Here is a 17,903-nt window from a genome sequence, read left to right as displayed (position 1 = left end):
CAAATATAGCAATCCTTAAATATAAAACTGCGTGTCAAATATAGCAATCCCTAAATATAAAACTGCGTGTCAAATATAGCAATCCTTAAATATAAAACTGCGTGTCAAATATAGCAATCCCTAAATATAAAACTGCGTGTCAAATATAGCAATCCTTAAATATAAAACTGCGTGTCAAATATAGCAATCCCTAAATATAAAACTGCGTGTCAAATATAGCAATCCTTAAATATAAAACTGCGTGTCAAATATAGCAATCCCTAAATATAAAACTGCGTGTCAAATATAGCAATCCTTAAATATAAAACTGCGTGTCAAATATAGCAATCCCTAAATATAAAACTGCGTGTCAAATATAGCAATCCTTAAATATAAAACTGCGTGTCAAATATAGCAATCCCTAAATATAAAACTGCGTGTCAAATATAGCAATCCTTAAATATAAAACTGCGTGTCAAATATAGCAATCCCTAAATATAAAACTGCGTGTCAAATATAGCAATCCTTAAATATAAAACTGCGTGTCAAATATAGCAATCCCTAAATATAAAACTGCGTGTCAAATATAGCAATCCTTAAATATAAAACTGCGTGTCAAATATAGCAATCCCTAAATATAAAACTGCGTGTCAAATATAGCAATCCTTAAATATAAAACTGCGTGTCAAATATAGCAATCCCTAAATATAAAACTGCGTGTCAAATATAGCAATCCTTAAATATAAAACTGCGTGTCAAATATAGCAATCCCTAAATATAAAACTGCGTGTCAAATATAGCAATCCTTAAATATAAAACTGCGTGTCAAATATAGCAATCCCTAAATATAAAACTGCGTGTCAAATATAGCAATCCTTAAATATAAAACTGCGTGTCAAATATAGCAATCCCTAAATATAAAACTGCGTGTCAAATATAGCAATCCTTAAATATAAAACTGCGTGTCAAATATAGCAATCCCTAAATATAAAACTGCGTGTCAAATATAGCAATCCTTAAATATAAAACTGCGTGTCAAATATAGCAATCCCTAAATATAAAACTGCGTGTCAAATATAGCAATCCTTAAATATAAAACTGCGTGTCAAATATAGCAATCCCTAAATATAAAACTGCGTGTCAAATATAGCAATCCTTAAATATAAAACTGCGTGTCAAATATAGCAATCCCTAAATATAAAACTGCGTGTCAAATATAGCAATCCTTAAATATAAAACTGCGTGTCAAATATAGCAATCCCTAAATATAAAACTGCGTGTCAAATATAGCAATCCTTAAATATAAAACTGCGTGTCAAATATAGCAATCCCTAAATATAAAACTGCGTGTCAAATATAGCAATCCTTAAATATAAAACTGCGTGTCAAATATAGCAATCCCTAAATATAAAACTGCGTGTCAAATATAGCAATCCTTAAATATAAAACTGCGTGTCAAATATAGCAATCCCTAAATATAAAACTGCGTGTCAAATATAGCAATCCTTAAATATAAAACTGCGTGTCAAATATAGCAATCCCTAAATATAAAACTGCGTGTCAAATATAGCAATCCTTAAATATAAAACTGCGTGTCAAATATAGCAATCCCTAAATATAAAACTGCGTGTCAAATATAGCAATCCTTAAATATAAAACTGCGTGTCAAATATAGCAATCCCTAAATATAAAACTGCGTGTCAAATATAGCAATCCTTAAATATAAAACTGCGTGTCAAATATAGCAATCCCTAAATATAAAACTGCGTGTCAAATATAGCAATCCTTAAATATAAAACTGCGTGTCAAATATAGCAATCCCTAAATATAAAACTGCGTGTCAAATATAGCAATCCTTAAATATAAAACTGCGTGTCAAATATAGCAATCCCTAAATATAAAACTGCGTGTCAAATATAGCAATCCTTAAATATAAAACTGCGTGTCAAATATAGCAATCCCTAAATATAAAACTGCGTGTCAAATATAGCAATCCTTAAATATAAAACTGCGTGTCAAATATAGCAATCCCTAAATATAAAACTGCGTGTCAAATATAGCAATCCTTAAATATAAAACTGCGTGTCAAATATAGCAATCCCTAAATATAAAACTGCGTGTCAAATATAGCAATCCTTAAATATAAAACTGCGTGTCAAATATAGCAATCCCTAAATATAAAACTGCGTGTCAAATATAGCAATCCTTAAATATAAAACTGCGTGTCAAATATAGCAATCCCTAAATATAAAACTGCGTGTCAAATATAGCAATCCTTAAATATAAAACTGCGTGTCAAATATAGCAATCCCTAAATATAAAACTGCGTGTCAAATATAGCAATCCTTAAATATAAAACTGCGTGTCAAATATAGCAATCCCTAAATATAAAACTGCGTGTCAAATATAGCAATCCTTAAATATAAAACTGCGTGTCAAATATAGCAATCCCTAAATATAAAACTGCGTGTCAAATATAGCAATCCTTAAATATAAAACTGCGTGTCAAATATAGCAATCCCTAAATATAAAACTGCGTGTCAAATATAGCAATCCTTAAATATAAAACTGCGTGTCAAATATAGCAATCCCTAAATATAAAACTGCGTGTCAAATATAGCAATCCTTAAATATAAAACTGCGTGTCAAATATAGCAATCCCTAAATATAAAACTGCGTGTCAAATATAGCAATCCTTAAATATAAAACTGCGTGTCAAATATAGCAATCCCTAAATATAAAACTGCGTGTCAAATATAGCAATCCTTAAATATAAAACTGCGTGTCAAATATAGCAATCCCTAAATATAAAACTGCGTGTCAAATATAGCAATCCTTAAATATAAAACTGCGTGTCAAATATAGCAATCCCTAAATATAAAACTGCGTGTCAAATATAGCAATCCTTAAATATAAAACTGCGTGTCAAATATAGCAATCCCTAAATATAAAACTGCGTGTCAAATATAGCAATCCTTAAATATAAAACTGCGTGTCAAATATAGCAATCCCTAAATATAAAACTGCGTGTCAAATATAGCAATCCTTAAATATAAAACTGCGTGTCAAATATAGCAATCCCTAAATATAAAACTGCGTGTCAAATATAGCAATCCTTAAATATAAAACTGCGTGTCAAATATAGCAATCCCTAAATATAAAACTGCGTGTCAAATATAGCAATCCTTAAATATAAAACTGCGTGTCAAATATAGCAATCCCTAAATATAAAACTGCGTGTCAAATATAGCAATCCTTAAATATAAAACTGCGTGTCAAATATAGCAATCCCTAAATATAAAACTGCGTGTCAAATATAGCAATCCTTAAATATAAAACTGCGTGTCAAATATAGCAATCCCTAAATATAAAACTGCGTGTCAAATATAGCAATCCTTAAATATAAAACTGCGTGTCAAATATAGCAATCCCTAAATATAAAACTGCGTGTCAAATATAGCAATCCTTAAATATAAAACTGCGTGTCAAATATAGCAATCCCTAAATATAAAACTGCGTGTCAAATATAGCAATCCTTAAATATAAAACTGCGTGTCAAATATAGCAATCCCTAAATATAAAACTGCGTGTCAAATATAGCAATCCTTAAATATAAAACTGCGTGTCAAATATAGCAATCCCTAAATATAAAACTGCGTGTCAAATATAGCAATCCTTAAATATAAAACTGCGTGTCAAATATAGCAATCCCTAAATATAAAACTGCGTGTCAAATATAGCAATCCTTAAATATAAAACTGCGTGTCAAATATAGCAATCCCTAAATATAAAACTGCGTGTCAAATATAGCAATCCTTAAATATAAAACTGCGTGTCAAATATAGCAATCCCTAAATATAAAACTGCGTGTCAAATATAGCAATCCTTAAATATAAAACTGCGTGTCAAATATAGCAATCCCTAAATATAAAACTGCGTGTCAAATATAGCAATCCTTAAATATAAAACTGCGTGTCAAATATAGCAATCCCTAAATATAAAACTGCGTGTCAAATATAGCAATCCTTAAATATAAAACTGCGTGTCAAATATAGCAATCCCTAAATATAAAACTGCGTGTCAAATATAGCAATCCTTAAATATAAAACTGCGTGTCAAATATAGCAATCCCTAAATATAAAACTGCGTGTCAAATATAGCAATCCTTAAATATAAAACTGCGTGTCAAATATAGCAATCCCTAAATATAAAACTGCGTGTCAAATATAGCAATCCTTAAATATAAAACTGCGTGTCAAATATAGCAATCCCTAAATATAAAACTGCGTGTCAAATATAGCAATCCTTAAATATAAAACTGCGTGTCAAATATAGCAATCCCTAAATATAAAACTGCGTGTCAAATATAGCAATCCTTAAATATAAAACTGCGTGTCAAATATAGCAATCCCTAAATATAAAACTGCGTGTCAAATATAGCAATCCTTAAATATAAAACTGCGTGTCAAATATAGCAATCCCTAAATATAAAACTGCGTGTCAAATATAGCAATCCTTAAATATAAAACTGCGTGTCAAATATAGCAATCCCTAAATATAAAACTGCGTGTCAAATATAGCAATCCTTAAATATAAAACTGCGTGTCAAATATAGCAATCCCTAAATATAAAACTGCGTGTCAAATATAGCAATCCTTAAATATAAAACTGCGTGTCAAATATAGCAATCCCTAAATATAAAACTGCGTGTCAAATATAGCAATCCTTAAATATAAAACTGCGTGTCAAATATAGCAATCCCTAAATATAAAACTGCGTGTCAAATATAGCAATCCTTAAATATAAAACTGCGTGTCAAATATAGCAATCCCTAAATATAAAACTGAGTGTCAAATAGAGCAATCCTTAAATATAGAACTGCGTGTCAAATATAGCAATCCCTAAATACAAAACTGCGTGCCAAATATAGCAATCCCTAAATATAAAACTGAGTGTCAAATAGAGCAATCCCTAAATATAAAACTGCGTGTCAAATGTAGCAATCCTTAAATATAAAACTGCGTGTCAAATATAGCAATCCCTAAATATAAAACTGCGTGTCAAATATAGCAATCCTTAAATATAAAACTGGCAATACATGTATACTGAACCAATCCTTTATTATATAATACTTTAAAATAGAGCAATCCCTAAATATAAAACTGCGTGTCAAATATAGCAATACCTAAATTCAAAACTGCGTGCCAAATAGAGCAATCCCTAAATATAAAACTGCGTGTTAAATATAGCAATCCTTAAATATAAAACTGGCAATACATGTATACTGAACCAATCCTTTGTTATATAATACTTTAAAATAGAGCAATCCCTAAATATAAAACTGAGTATCAAATAGAGCAATCCCTAAATATAGCACTGCGTGTCAAATATAGCAATCTCTTAATATAAAACTGCGTGTCAAATACAGCAATCCCTAAATATAAAACTGCGTGTAAAATATAGCAATCCCTAAATATACAACTGCGTGTCAAATATAGCAATCCCTAAATATAAAACTGAGTGTGAAATAGAGCAATCCCTACATATAGCACTGCATGTCAAATATAGCAATCCCTAAATATAAAACTGCGTGTAAAATATAGCAATCCCTAAATATAAAACTGTGTGTCAAATATAGCAATCCCTAAATATAAAACTTCGTGTCAAATATAGCAATCCTTAAATATTAAACTGCGTGTCAAATATAGAAATCCCTAAATATAAAACTGCGTGTCAAATACAGCAATCCTTAAATATAAAACTGGCAATACATGTATACTGTACCAATCCTTTATTATATAATACTTTAAAATATAGCAATCCCTAAATATAAAACTGTGTGTCAAATATAGCAATCCCTAAATATAAAATTGAGTGTAAAATAGAGCAATCCCTACATATAGCACTGCATGTCAAATATAGCAATCCCTAAATATAAAACTGCGTGTCAAATACAGCAATCCTTAAATATAAAACTGGCAATACATGTATACTGTACCAATCCTTTATTATATAATACTTTAAAATATAGCAATCCCTAAATATAAAACTGTGTGTCAAATATAGCAATCCCTAACTATCCTGAAAACTTGCAAGTATAACAATACCTTAATATAAAACTGACTGGCAAATATAATGGTCCTTAAATTAAAAAACCCTGACATATATAGCAAATCTATAATATAAAACTTGAAGATAAATATTCCTCAATGTAGCAAATCTCAAATATAAAATTGACCAATATAGCGATTCTAAAACATAAAACTGGAAGAAAAAGCAATCCCTTTATTTACAAGTGAAACTGATTGGCAAATATAGCAATCCTTGAAATAAAACTGGCAAATATATTAATCCTTAAATATAAAACTGGCCAATATATTAATCCTTAAATATAAAACTGGCAAATATATTAATCCTTAAATATAAAACTGACAAATATAGCAATCATAAAACATAAAACTGGAAGATATAGCAATCCCTTAATGTAAAACTGACTGTCAAATATCGTAATCCTTAAATATCAAGCTAGCAAATAAAGCAGTCCTAAAATATAAACTGGCAAATAACGCAATCACTCATTGCTATGCTCCTTTCAAAGACACGTATACTTGAATATAATTTCATTATTATTATAAAAGCGGAAATTGTTTGAATTTTGGAACTGTTTGCGTTTTGCTCTTTAACCAATTAGCAGGAAATATCCTCACGAACATCTAAATGTAAAGGTTTATACATTTCTGAACCGTAGCCAACGCAAACATTTTATTCTGTTTCAAGAGCCATAACGCGAAAATATCCATTTTTACAGTATTATACAGACATGTATACGTAACAATGACTTTCATTTCATCATATTGACACTAGCACGCTGTTATGATTTCCTGGTCATTTCCTGGACACTAACAGGCCATCATTAATAAATCATTTTAATGACACTTGCTGGTATTCATGACTTTCTCATCATTATATTGGCACGTGGACATATAGACATACATTTCGGTCAATATATTGACACGTTCACATAATCATCACTTTCTGAAGGTGACATTGGCACGTACATGTAAGCAGGACTTTCAGATCACTACATTTACACGTGTACGTAGTCATGACTTCCGGGCCCAGTTGAGAGGTGCTTAGCTTAATCACAGTTTAACGACACTTTTCAAACTTTCATAATTTTGTCAATATACAAGGTGAAATCTCATAATTTTGCATGTAAATTCACTCCACTAAATATTTGATGTCTGGAAAGTTGTAACTAATTCAATGGTTGTGTCTTAAATATACACAAAAAATAAGATTTGCACTAATCACTGATTAAGCTAAACATCTTTTGAACAACTGGGCCCGGGTCTTTATATTAACACGTGCAAACAGGCATACATTTGTGACCATTCTATTGACATAAGTGCGTTAGTCGTGATTTTCCGGAACCAAGGGCAATAAAGGATAATCACTTACTTGCTATAACATATCTGTCCTTTAGAACCCAAAATGGAAAAATTCCGATCGTGCAATAGGGGGGATATCTCATTGATTGAGTTCTAGATTTTCACCACATCATAATTCCGTGACGTAGAACGACCTCAGATTTAGCCTATGATCCCTAGCTAATCCCTGGTCAGTACAATACACAAATACTCCGTAAACTTTTTACATAAGGAGACGAGGAGTCGTAGACCATCGATGGTGTTCAGTGCATTGTAGATTCATTCTTAAATATCAGGTATGTGTACATTTTACTTTTCTTATCGAGTTAACAAAACATCATATGTTAAAGCTGTTTAGTAATGTATCGAGCTGTATTACAATTATTTAGGATAATACGCTGTCGGCCTTTATTAGAGAATAGAAAACGTATCGGACTGAGCCATTATCACGTGTTCTAGTGTTGCCTAATTTAATCGTCTCTTTACTTAATTAATATTAGTTATAACAAATATGTGAAGAAATAACATTGTACAATTTTAAGATGGATAAAGCATACGGTGCAATCTTATAATACCCCTTAATTAATGGGGTAAAATGTTGCGTTAAAAAGAACTGTTGTCGTATTTTGGGGGTAGTATATAGCAAGATTGGGGAGGAAAGAAAAAGTGGATTTTAGGAATATTTTGGCATTAGTGTTAAATGAGGGACACAATAACGAAGAATACTGTCATATGAGTAGAAGTGTTTAGGCATCAAAATAAAAAAAAAATAAGTATCGCTGAAAACGAAATTGTGATTTATATAAGACTTGATCAATCTCTTTGTTCACAATGTAATGATGTTAGTGATGTTAATGTTTGAGCCTTTGTATACCCCAGTCGAGTTCGCTGTTAGCCTGCCTGCTTGATCCTACCTCAACATTGTGGTATTACAATAGATAAAAAACGTACGGAAAGTTGAATAATAATGATTTAATGAACAACGTTCCTACGTCATCGCTGTCGTCACACCTAGGCCATTGTGTGTTTATTATAATTATCCCATGTGAAATGACAACACGAGGTGTATAGTCATACCAACATTTTTTTTTTTAAATCAGTCATAGTAGAAACGGTATATGGTACTCGGGATGACTAATTACGATGTATATATATACTATCCTTACACACGAATCCCTGGAATGGGTATAGATTCCAATCAGAAATCAATCGATAAACAGTTTACATTGTTCACCTTACAAGCTCTGAGATGTTAAATTACAGTAAATATATGGTAAAATTACCCATTGTTTTTAAGCAGCTATTTACAATGAATTTCTTCCATATACTTATCGTAATTCATTTTGTTCCACGCTTTCCTCCAACATATGTCAAGATACCCTTTACTTTTGCTTAAAATGTATTCTATAAAAATTATCACCAATGTATCGACAAACGCAGGTATGACGTCCGATTTCGGCGCACTGATAGGGCAATATAAGGCTATTTTATGGTTTGTATATTATAAGTATATTAAGACGAAACTTTTACACTCTTTTCGGAATTTTGATACCAATCAAATAAAGTGATCACTTTCATGCGAGTACATCCACAAGTACCGATATATATTCAGGATAGTTGCATTGCAATTCATCTACAAAACACCAGTTAGCTGTAATAACTAAAGAGACCACAAAGAACTTACGTACAGTATGTACGCAGTTTCAGTAAGTTTATAAAGGATGTATACATTACTGTCTACAGATATTGTCAGGTAATTACATCTGCACAGATTACTTGAAACAGTGCGTCTTACGAAGTTTAAAAATAAATTAGATCTAAAAGAAAATAATAGAAAGAGATTCACCGTACAATGTTAGTTGACAGCGCACACTTAAGGTTGAATCTTGCTTTGGTCGATTTCATGGGGTGATGAATTGAGTTGGTCTTGAAACAAATTTAATGAATGTTGAATTTGTTTAAAGACCAACACAATTTCTACTCTATGAAATCGACCAAAGCAAGATTAAATCCTTGTATTTCAATCAACGTGTTTTTTTCAATAATTGGAACTTATGAAGTCCATTCTGATCGTTTGTCACAGGTTCTGGAGCTTGTGCAGGTCTACATATTGACGTAATGTAAAAATATAGTCCGTCATTGTAAAATGTCAGATTTAATTTTTGTTGATGAATTCAAAATATGTCATATTTTGCGTTCCGTAATCGCAGAAAAATAAACGCTAGACGCGATGCACAGGATCAGTTGTGAGTCTACGGCAGCCATCATTTTATTAGGGGAAGGTGGAGAGCCGCTAAATTTCGAGGTTCTACATCTTCTGGAATGTGAAGCTGCAGTAATTGAATGTCGAATTAGACAGGAAAACAGACGTGGCTTGAAAGGACGAAACATTTAAAATGACATTTTGCTGTTCGACTGTTAATCATATAAGACGGGACCACATGGATCTACTACAGGGGTTCGTTAAAAATGTCTGAAAAACACATATGCCTTTACTAATATGGGTCACAGCACACATAAACATACATATATACTCATATGCTATACTTATATGGGTCACCGCACACATACATATAAATGTATACACATATGCTATGCTCAGTATGCTGAAATGAGTCACAGCACACATACACATACATTAGTATGTGCTGCTGTGTATTTTAGACTTTTGTAACGAACCCCTGTGGATCTACGTTGTTTTCGATTTGTACCGGGGGTTGATAAAATGGGTAGCTGGATGAAGAATTTCTAGGGCAGTACATGACTTGTCACTACCGCTAGCAACCGTGAGCTGATACCATTTTGCTGATTTATCGTTTTTGGTTGTTTGAACAAGTTAATAAAAGTATAAAATATTTCTCTCTATTACAGTTGCACTTTGATGAAAAAGGAGACCAGTTGTTGCTTAAATCGTCCAAATATGAAATCTTTTGGAATGGGAGAACATTTGACCGTATTGGCATTATTAATGGTGATTAGTCCACATTTCACCTCATGTGCTTCAGTGGATGATATCGCGAGATTAGAAACGGATCTGTTTTCAAACTACTCACTAATACCGAGACCTGTTTATAACCAAAGTGAGGTTGTACGTGTCGGGTTGGAGATTTACCTTTTTACAATTATTAAGTTAGACGCCGTATCAAGCGTCATTGAATTAAGCGCGGGAGCGATAATATCTTGGTATGATTATAGACTGACATGGGACCCAAATAACTATGGCGGACTGACAACATTAGTGGTCGATTCGTCCTCTCTCTGGTTTCCGGGTCTCTTTATCATATCCACAGCCGACGAACTTGAGATCTTGGGAGCAGATCAATTCCACGTAGATATAAGTTCAACTGGAAATATAAGCTGGGTCGTGGGTAAGTTGCTGACATCGTCTTGTAGTATGGACATGACTAGCTTTCCCGTGGATACCCAGACCTGCTCGGTTGTGATAATGCCGTGGGGGTATACGGAAACTGAAGTCGTGGTGTACCCACTTGTTAATACCATAAATATGGGTTTTAGCAACCCAAATGGTGAATGGAATGTCGATAAGACATTGGTGGCTGAATACGATGCATACAAACCAAACGCATCTGCTTTGTCAGCTGAGTTGACTTTAAGCAGGAAATCAGCATATTTCGTCATTTCCTTGGTACTACCGATGAATCTGATTGGTTTGCTCACCCCAGTAGTCTTTCTACTTCCTGCGTCCTCAGGAGAACGTATTTCCTATTCCATCACGATGTTTCTATCTCTAACCGTATATATGACCATTGTATCGGACAGCATTCCAAAAGTATCTGAACCTATGGCCGGCATCACCTACTTCACCCTGGTTGGTCTGATCTATAGCTCAACAGTGGTGTTGTTGACGATCGTTACAATAAGGTTTGAAGCTTTAGACGATGTGGATAACTTTCCCAAATGGATTATATCGACAGTAAAATGGTTAGTCACATTCTGCCAGAAAAGACGAGTAGCTCAAGTAGAGGATAAGGCTGATGGAAAACATGATCGCGACGTGGATACGACATCAACAGATTTGACCAAGATGATGGTGATAAAATACATCGACTACTGCCTTTTCGCGATTACAATGACTGTAACTATTATTACTATTACTTGTTTTACAGGAGTGTACTATGTATGACCCGGCAATTAATGTTGATATACAATTGTAGTGATAAGAGATGAAATACAAATTTGATAGATATTGTCATCTGGGAACATCAAGTAAACTTCAAAACACGTTATGTTCCCAAAACATAATTTTCTTTTGATTACTTCGTAACACTGTATTAGAATTTCAGAACGCATGTTCTTTCCTGGTTATAATTATTTGTTTTTGGAGTCTAAGAAAATAAATGTCTGCCTTTTTCATCTTTTTCTTTTTTAATTGATGTATTTTAAACCAAAATCGTTGTTTTGAGAACATCCAAATGATTACATTATATCATGTTTCCAATAAACTGGGATCCAACGAAAGGGACAATGCCCTTCCTTTATTTACCATTTATATCCTTAATATGAAAGATTCTTCAATTTTGTCAGGAAGGTAAGGCTTTTAAATCTTACAACGCCCAGGCGACTTCCCCTTTCTACATACATATGCATACAATTAATTGCATTCTATAATGAATACTAACTAACCAACCTCCAGCTTTACAATGTATTCCTTGTGTCTCTAACCAATGTTCATATTCATGGTTCATTATCTGCTTTTGTTGTAAATGAACCTTCAGGGTGAGGGCTTGTAAAGGTGTTGTCTGCTGTCCAATTCCCTTTAAGTTTGATTGATTTAATAAAATATTTTGAGATGAAACAAGCTTTCTTTACAAACTGGTGATTCTTAAGTTGCTTAAATGGCGAATCTGGTTAAGAAGGTTATATGAACTCTGGGACCTCCCAGATAGGGTGTGGACTCTGGGTCTTAGATTATATGCGCTAAGGGTTTGGCATTTCAACTGCATGAATGGTTGTATTCATATCCTCATGTGTTCGTAATTATAGAAGCTGTACACTCATAATTTCATCTTATATGAAAAGGCAAAGCCTTAAAAGAGCGTAGCTTTTGTTGATCTCTGATAATTACTGATTCAGAATACAACTTTCAGAATGAGATAAGATACTTTATTTAATGTCGGCTAGTCGAGGAATAACAAAAAAAAACAAGCTCTAATGAGATTAAGACTGACATAACACTGAATAGGAGACAGGGGCAATTAATTTTAAGTTCGGCCTTTTTTTTATTATTAAAGTCCGTTCTAGGAAGTATGGCAGTACGTCCGTTTTTAAACATTATTTAACTTTTCCTGTCGGATGATCGGATGGCCGAACGAGCCCCGCCATGGGATAGGTTCGGACAGGCATTCGGGTAAATTCGGCCCCTTTGGAATCAGCTTAATTATGACGTTATAAAGCATGCAACGTCAGATTTTACCGCCAATTTTACGATTTTTAATGTGTTACATGGGCCGAACTTGCCACGGTATCATTGGCCGAAACTGTCCGGGCCCAAATTGATATTTCAATAAATCCTTATCGTACAGCAATATGGTAGTGAGTGCTTGGCTTTGCTTTTATGTATATCGTTTGACCGTAAAAAAAAATAGCAATTCCGTTTACAGAAAGTTCGCATAACTAGAAGCGTGATCATGACTTTCTTTCCACTTTCTCAAAAGTAATTTTCTCCTGTTTTGTAATTCTACGTTAGAGTTTTCCTCGCCATTTTTTTCGTGTGAATGTCCAGCCAACTAAACTCCTAAGGTCTTTAAAGTTGTAAATATTAGCTCAAAAACAAAAATATCAGGGGTGACCGAATTAGCCCCGGTCTCCCGTATGTAGATTTTTGTATCGTTGATGATTGGTTAAAATGTATTCACAATATAATATTTGCATCAATGACGCCATTTTCAAAGCTAAAGCAGATATTTGTTCTTGTGCGTAACGTATATGATGGGTCGGGTGGCGCAGTGGATAGCGCACTCGTCTTCACCAAGATGGCCGGATTCAATCCCGGTTACCTATCTGACCACGCGGGTTTTCTCCGGATACTCCGGCTTCCTCCCACATTAAGAATTAAATTATCTGTGTGCTTCCGTCAGGTCACAAAAGAATGATTGAAATAAGGTGGGAAAAAACTGTTTGGTAATTACTATAGAAAAAGTGCATATTACATATTTGACGATAAGTCTATAAAAGTAAATGTAAAGAGATATTAGTTTAAAAAAAATGATGTAACTGAGATTGTCGTTATATCGATATTTAGAACTCCTGTTCCATCCTGAAACACCGGATTAAATTTCAAATATTGTAACTGTCACTGAGGTTTGACAGGTAATGATACCAAATAAAACTAAACAGTTTCTGTCTGTAACTAGTTATAAGTTATACTTTGCTGAAAAAGGGCGTTGATTGTTGATTTCGACATGAATTAATTATCCATTGTTTCTTTTATGAGTGGTGATGCATACATAAATTATGTCAAGACTATAACCGGACTTTCAGAAATGTTAATTATTTCGTTCATATCCTCAACAAATGGAATTTTAGACGATGAAAAATAAATGTACACGTTGCTATTGGTTTAATGCGCCTCTTTTTGAAAATACCTCCCAGTAGAAATACTAACAGAACCTGGTTGATGACAAAAAGGATCTTCAGAAAACATCCGCATTTTTACTTTTTGTGCCTGTGGCAAAAACTGAAATTAAAAAATCATGAAGCACCGGCAAAGAGATAAATGCAACGGCCATCAGTTCCAAGATTTTCCGGTTATTTTTCGTCCTTCCGGAAATAACCGATGAAGGCCGATGGAGTGTGGCGTGATTGTAGGTCATCGTATGATAATCTCTGAACGACGTTTCATGCCTGCTAGTATCAAAATGTTTATGCTTTCTAAATAAACTAGTAATAAAACATGAGTATTGTTTTCACTATATGAATATGTTCATGTATGGGTTGAAACACAATTGTCTTTGCTTCAAGGATACACTTCCGGTTTCCCCACTGGAGGTCTACTTCCGGACGAAAAAAAATCCAAACGGGAATCTGGAGCTTACAGCAAAGCGCCATGGCTTGCGCTACATTAGAAGCCAGACTTGAAGAACCTACAGAACGTAAGCACCATACAACATTGCTGAGAACGTTTTTCTGCCGGATATATTGGTCACACATTCGCGTTTCCGAAAACGTTTTATCAAATGATTCGATTGGAACATACTGCGAGAATTATGGTTGAAAAAAAAAAAAGCTGATATTCAACGCGTGCTATTTTAAAAATGAAAATGTATCTTTTAAAAGTATTTTTTGGTTTTTGGTTTTTTAAATGAATACCTTAATCAACATGAAATGAAAACCAACGGATACTGTACATTCAGCTATATTCCATAAGCATCTCGTCAACTACATCAAAGCTAAAGTAAGTCGCAACTGAAAACATACAATTACACTGTCTAAAAGCTACGAATCTGCTGTCTACAACTATGTGATATTAAACCACAACACACATTAATGTCCTAATGTACATCACATGCAATTATTTACACAAACAAGACAATTAATGGTTCTCAATAACATCACATGTAACTGTTTACAACTACCAGACCCATAACTGTCCTCAATGACATTACAAATGATTGTTTACAACTATAAGACACGAAATTATCCTCAATTAAATCACATGCAATTTCTTACACCTACAAGACACGTAGCTGTCCTCAATAACATTACATGTGATTGTGTACACGTTGAAGACACTTCACTGTCCTCAATTACATCACATGTGATTGTGTAAACGTTGAAGACACTTTACGGTCCTCAATTGCATTCCAGGTGATGGTTTACCATTATAAGACACGTCACTGTCCTTAATTACATCACATGTGATTGTGTAAACGTTGAAGACACTTTACTGTCCTCAATTGCTTTACAGGTGCTGGTTTACACTTGTAAGATACGTCACTCTCCTCAATTACATCCCATGTGATTGTGTACACGTTGAAGAAACTTCACTGTCCTCAATTACATCACATGTGATTGTGTACACGTTGAAGACACTTTACTGTCCTCAATTGCATTACAGGTGCTGGTTTACACTTATAAGATACGTCACTCTCCTCAATTACATTACATGTGATTGTGTACACGTTGAAGACACTTCACTGTCCTCACTTGCATTACATGTGATTGTTTACACCTATAAGACACGTATATGTCCTCAATTACATCACAGGTGATAGTTTATACCTACAAGACACGTTACTGTCCTCAATTAATATCACAGGTGATAGTTTATACCTACAAGGCACGTAACTGTCCTCGATTACATCACAGGTGATTTGTTACACATACAAATGATCGCCCAGTGTTACACATCTATATTTATAGTTTCAAGTGTAATTGACTCAACAACCTCTGTTGAGGTCATTTAAATTATCACTCGCTAATGACAGTAGTGATACATACACGGTATACATATGTGTACGTCAACAACCCGGGGGTTTCCATTGCTATTATTGGACGTAAACAGAAGTACTTGGGAAACGGGATTTGTAAACAAATGATAAATTTCCAAATAAAAAACCACATGTAAAATTGAAAATGATAGCATTTCTCATGATATAAAAGTTGCAAGTACGAAACTTGTTGTGTTGGGTCAACCGAGGCTGACGCGAGTGACGGCAATTAACATGGCGCGTGTTCCACGTGGATACTTTGATGTTATCGCTAAATCTTTGTAAACTTTTTACCTCTGTACTAAATAAACGTATTTTAGATGTGTGTACAAAATATGACCTTATTACTGATGCGCAATTCGGATTTCGTCCAGAACTTAGTACGATTGATGCAATTTTCGCATTACATTCTATTATAACGAAAACTTTATCTTCAAAGAAACGTTTGTACTGTTGCTTTGTGGACTTTCGCAAAGCGTTTGATTTTGTTGATAGATTAAGCTTATGGCGTAAGCTGACTAAGCTTGGTATTCGTGGGAAAATGTTATCCGTCATTAAATCATTTTACAAATCAGTTAAATCTTGTGTATCAACTAACGGTAAATGTTCTAATTATTTTGAGTGCAGTGTTGGATTAATGCAAGGGGAAATATTATCGCCTTTATTGTTCTCAGTTTTTGTTAATGATTTTGAAACCTCATTTATTGAAAATGGTGCAACGGACTATGACTTTGGTGAATTAAGTTTGTTTTTGTTAATGTATGCAGATGACTTAGTATTGTTTTCCGAAACTATTGAAGGTTTACAGAGTCTTTTAGATAATCTGAATGTGTATTCTACTAAATGGAAATTAACAGTTAACACTGAGAAAACCAAAGTAGTTGTATTTAGAAACGGTGGTAGTATACGAGATAGAGAAAGATGGATGTATAATGGTTTGGAGGTGGAAGTTGTAGATGTTTTCAGCTACCTAGGAGTAAAACTGAAATTCAATAATAAATTTAATCATATACAGAAACAGTTATCTGACCAAGGAAGAAAGGCCATGTATGCTCTTTTTTCAAGCTCTTCTAACTTGAGCCTAAACTGTACAACGTTATTGCATTTATTTGATACGTATGTTTGTAGTATATTGCATTACGCATGTGAAGTATGGGGATCTACAAAAGGTACGGATATTGAGAGGTTACACCTACACTTTTGTAAGAAGATTTTAAAAGTTAAGAAGTCGACTTGCAACGCAATGGTTTATTTTGAATTAGGTCGACATCCTTTGGAAAATATAAGAAAATTCAGAATGATAAAATATTGGTTAAAACTAATGGATTCGAAAAATTGTATTTTGCAAACTGCGTATTCCTTTTTAAGTAGTAGCAATACAGGCAATTGCTTTAACTGGGTTAAGTATGTCAAACATTGTCTTTTTTCTCTCGGATTCGCAGATGTATGGACAAATTATTATTCATATAACCATAAAAGTATTTTGTACATGATAAAGCAAAGAATATTTGATCAAAGTCAACAATATCTGAGAGGGCTATTAGAAACCTCACCTAAATGTATTTTATATAAGCACTTAGCAAATCACCATACTCTTCAATACTATTTGACAAAGTATATTCCAATGAAATACCGGATCTGTTTATCTAAACTTCGTCTTTCTGCACATAATTTAGCTATTGAGACTGGTAGATACAATAACATAACGAGAGAACAAAGACACTGTATGAGCTGCATTTCAGATATTGAAGACGAATATCATTTTATTTTAATATGTAACAATTTTCATATTCTGAGAGTAAAATACATAAAACCATATTACTGGCGAAATCCTTCAATGTTTAAACTTGTACAGTTACTAAGTGCTGATAATATCAGCGTTATTCGTAAACTTGCTAGATACATTTTTGAGGCAAATAAGGCACGAGTGACGTAAACATGCACATCAATATAATTTATATAAATGTCTATTTATGTATTATTGACATTTGTATCGTTACGGATTACATGTTGTTGTAGTTAATGTCAGATGTTAATGATGCTG

General features: G+C 33.4%; 1 protein-coding gene across 1 annotated transcript; it reads left to right on the top strand.

Moving 5' to 3' along the window:
• Window positions 1-10,377: 10,377 nt before the first annotated feature.
• Window positions 10,378-11,770, top strand: LOC110460568 (neuronal acetylcholine receptor subunit alpha-3-like). The gene has a single exon (XM_021513544.1). It carries the CDS (start codon window positions 10,378-10,380, stop codon window positions 11,551-11,553), a length of 1,176 nt encoding a protein of 391 aa, XP_021369219.1. The 3' UTR covers window positions 11,554-11,770.
• The last annotated feature ends 6,133 nt before the right edge of the window (window positions 11,771-17,903 follow it).

Source organism: Mizuhopecten yessoensis, unplaced genomic scaffold (assembly GCF_002113885.1).
Source record: "Mizuhopecten yessoensis strain PY_sf001 unplaced genomic scaffold, ASM211388v2 scaffold10439, whole genome shotgun sequence".
NCBI classification, from domain to species: Eukaryota; Metazoa; Mollusca; class Bivalvia; order Pectinida; family Pectinidae; genus Mizuhopecten; species Mizuhopecten yessoensis.
The sequence above is the reverse complement of the archived record's forward strand: the minus strand, read 5'-3'. Positions and strand labels throughout refer to the sequence as shown.

What these genes read in the sequence shown, in the direction of transcription:
- LOC110460568 (XM_021513544.1), top strand. Translation starts at nt 10,378, where the DNA reads ATGGTGATTAGTCCACATTTCACCTCATGTGCTTCAGTGGATGATATC.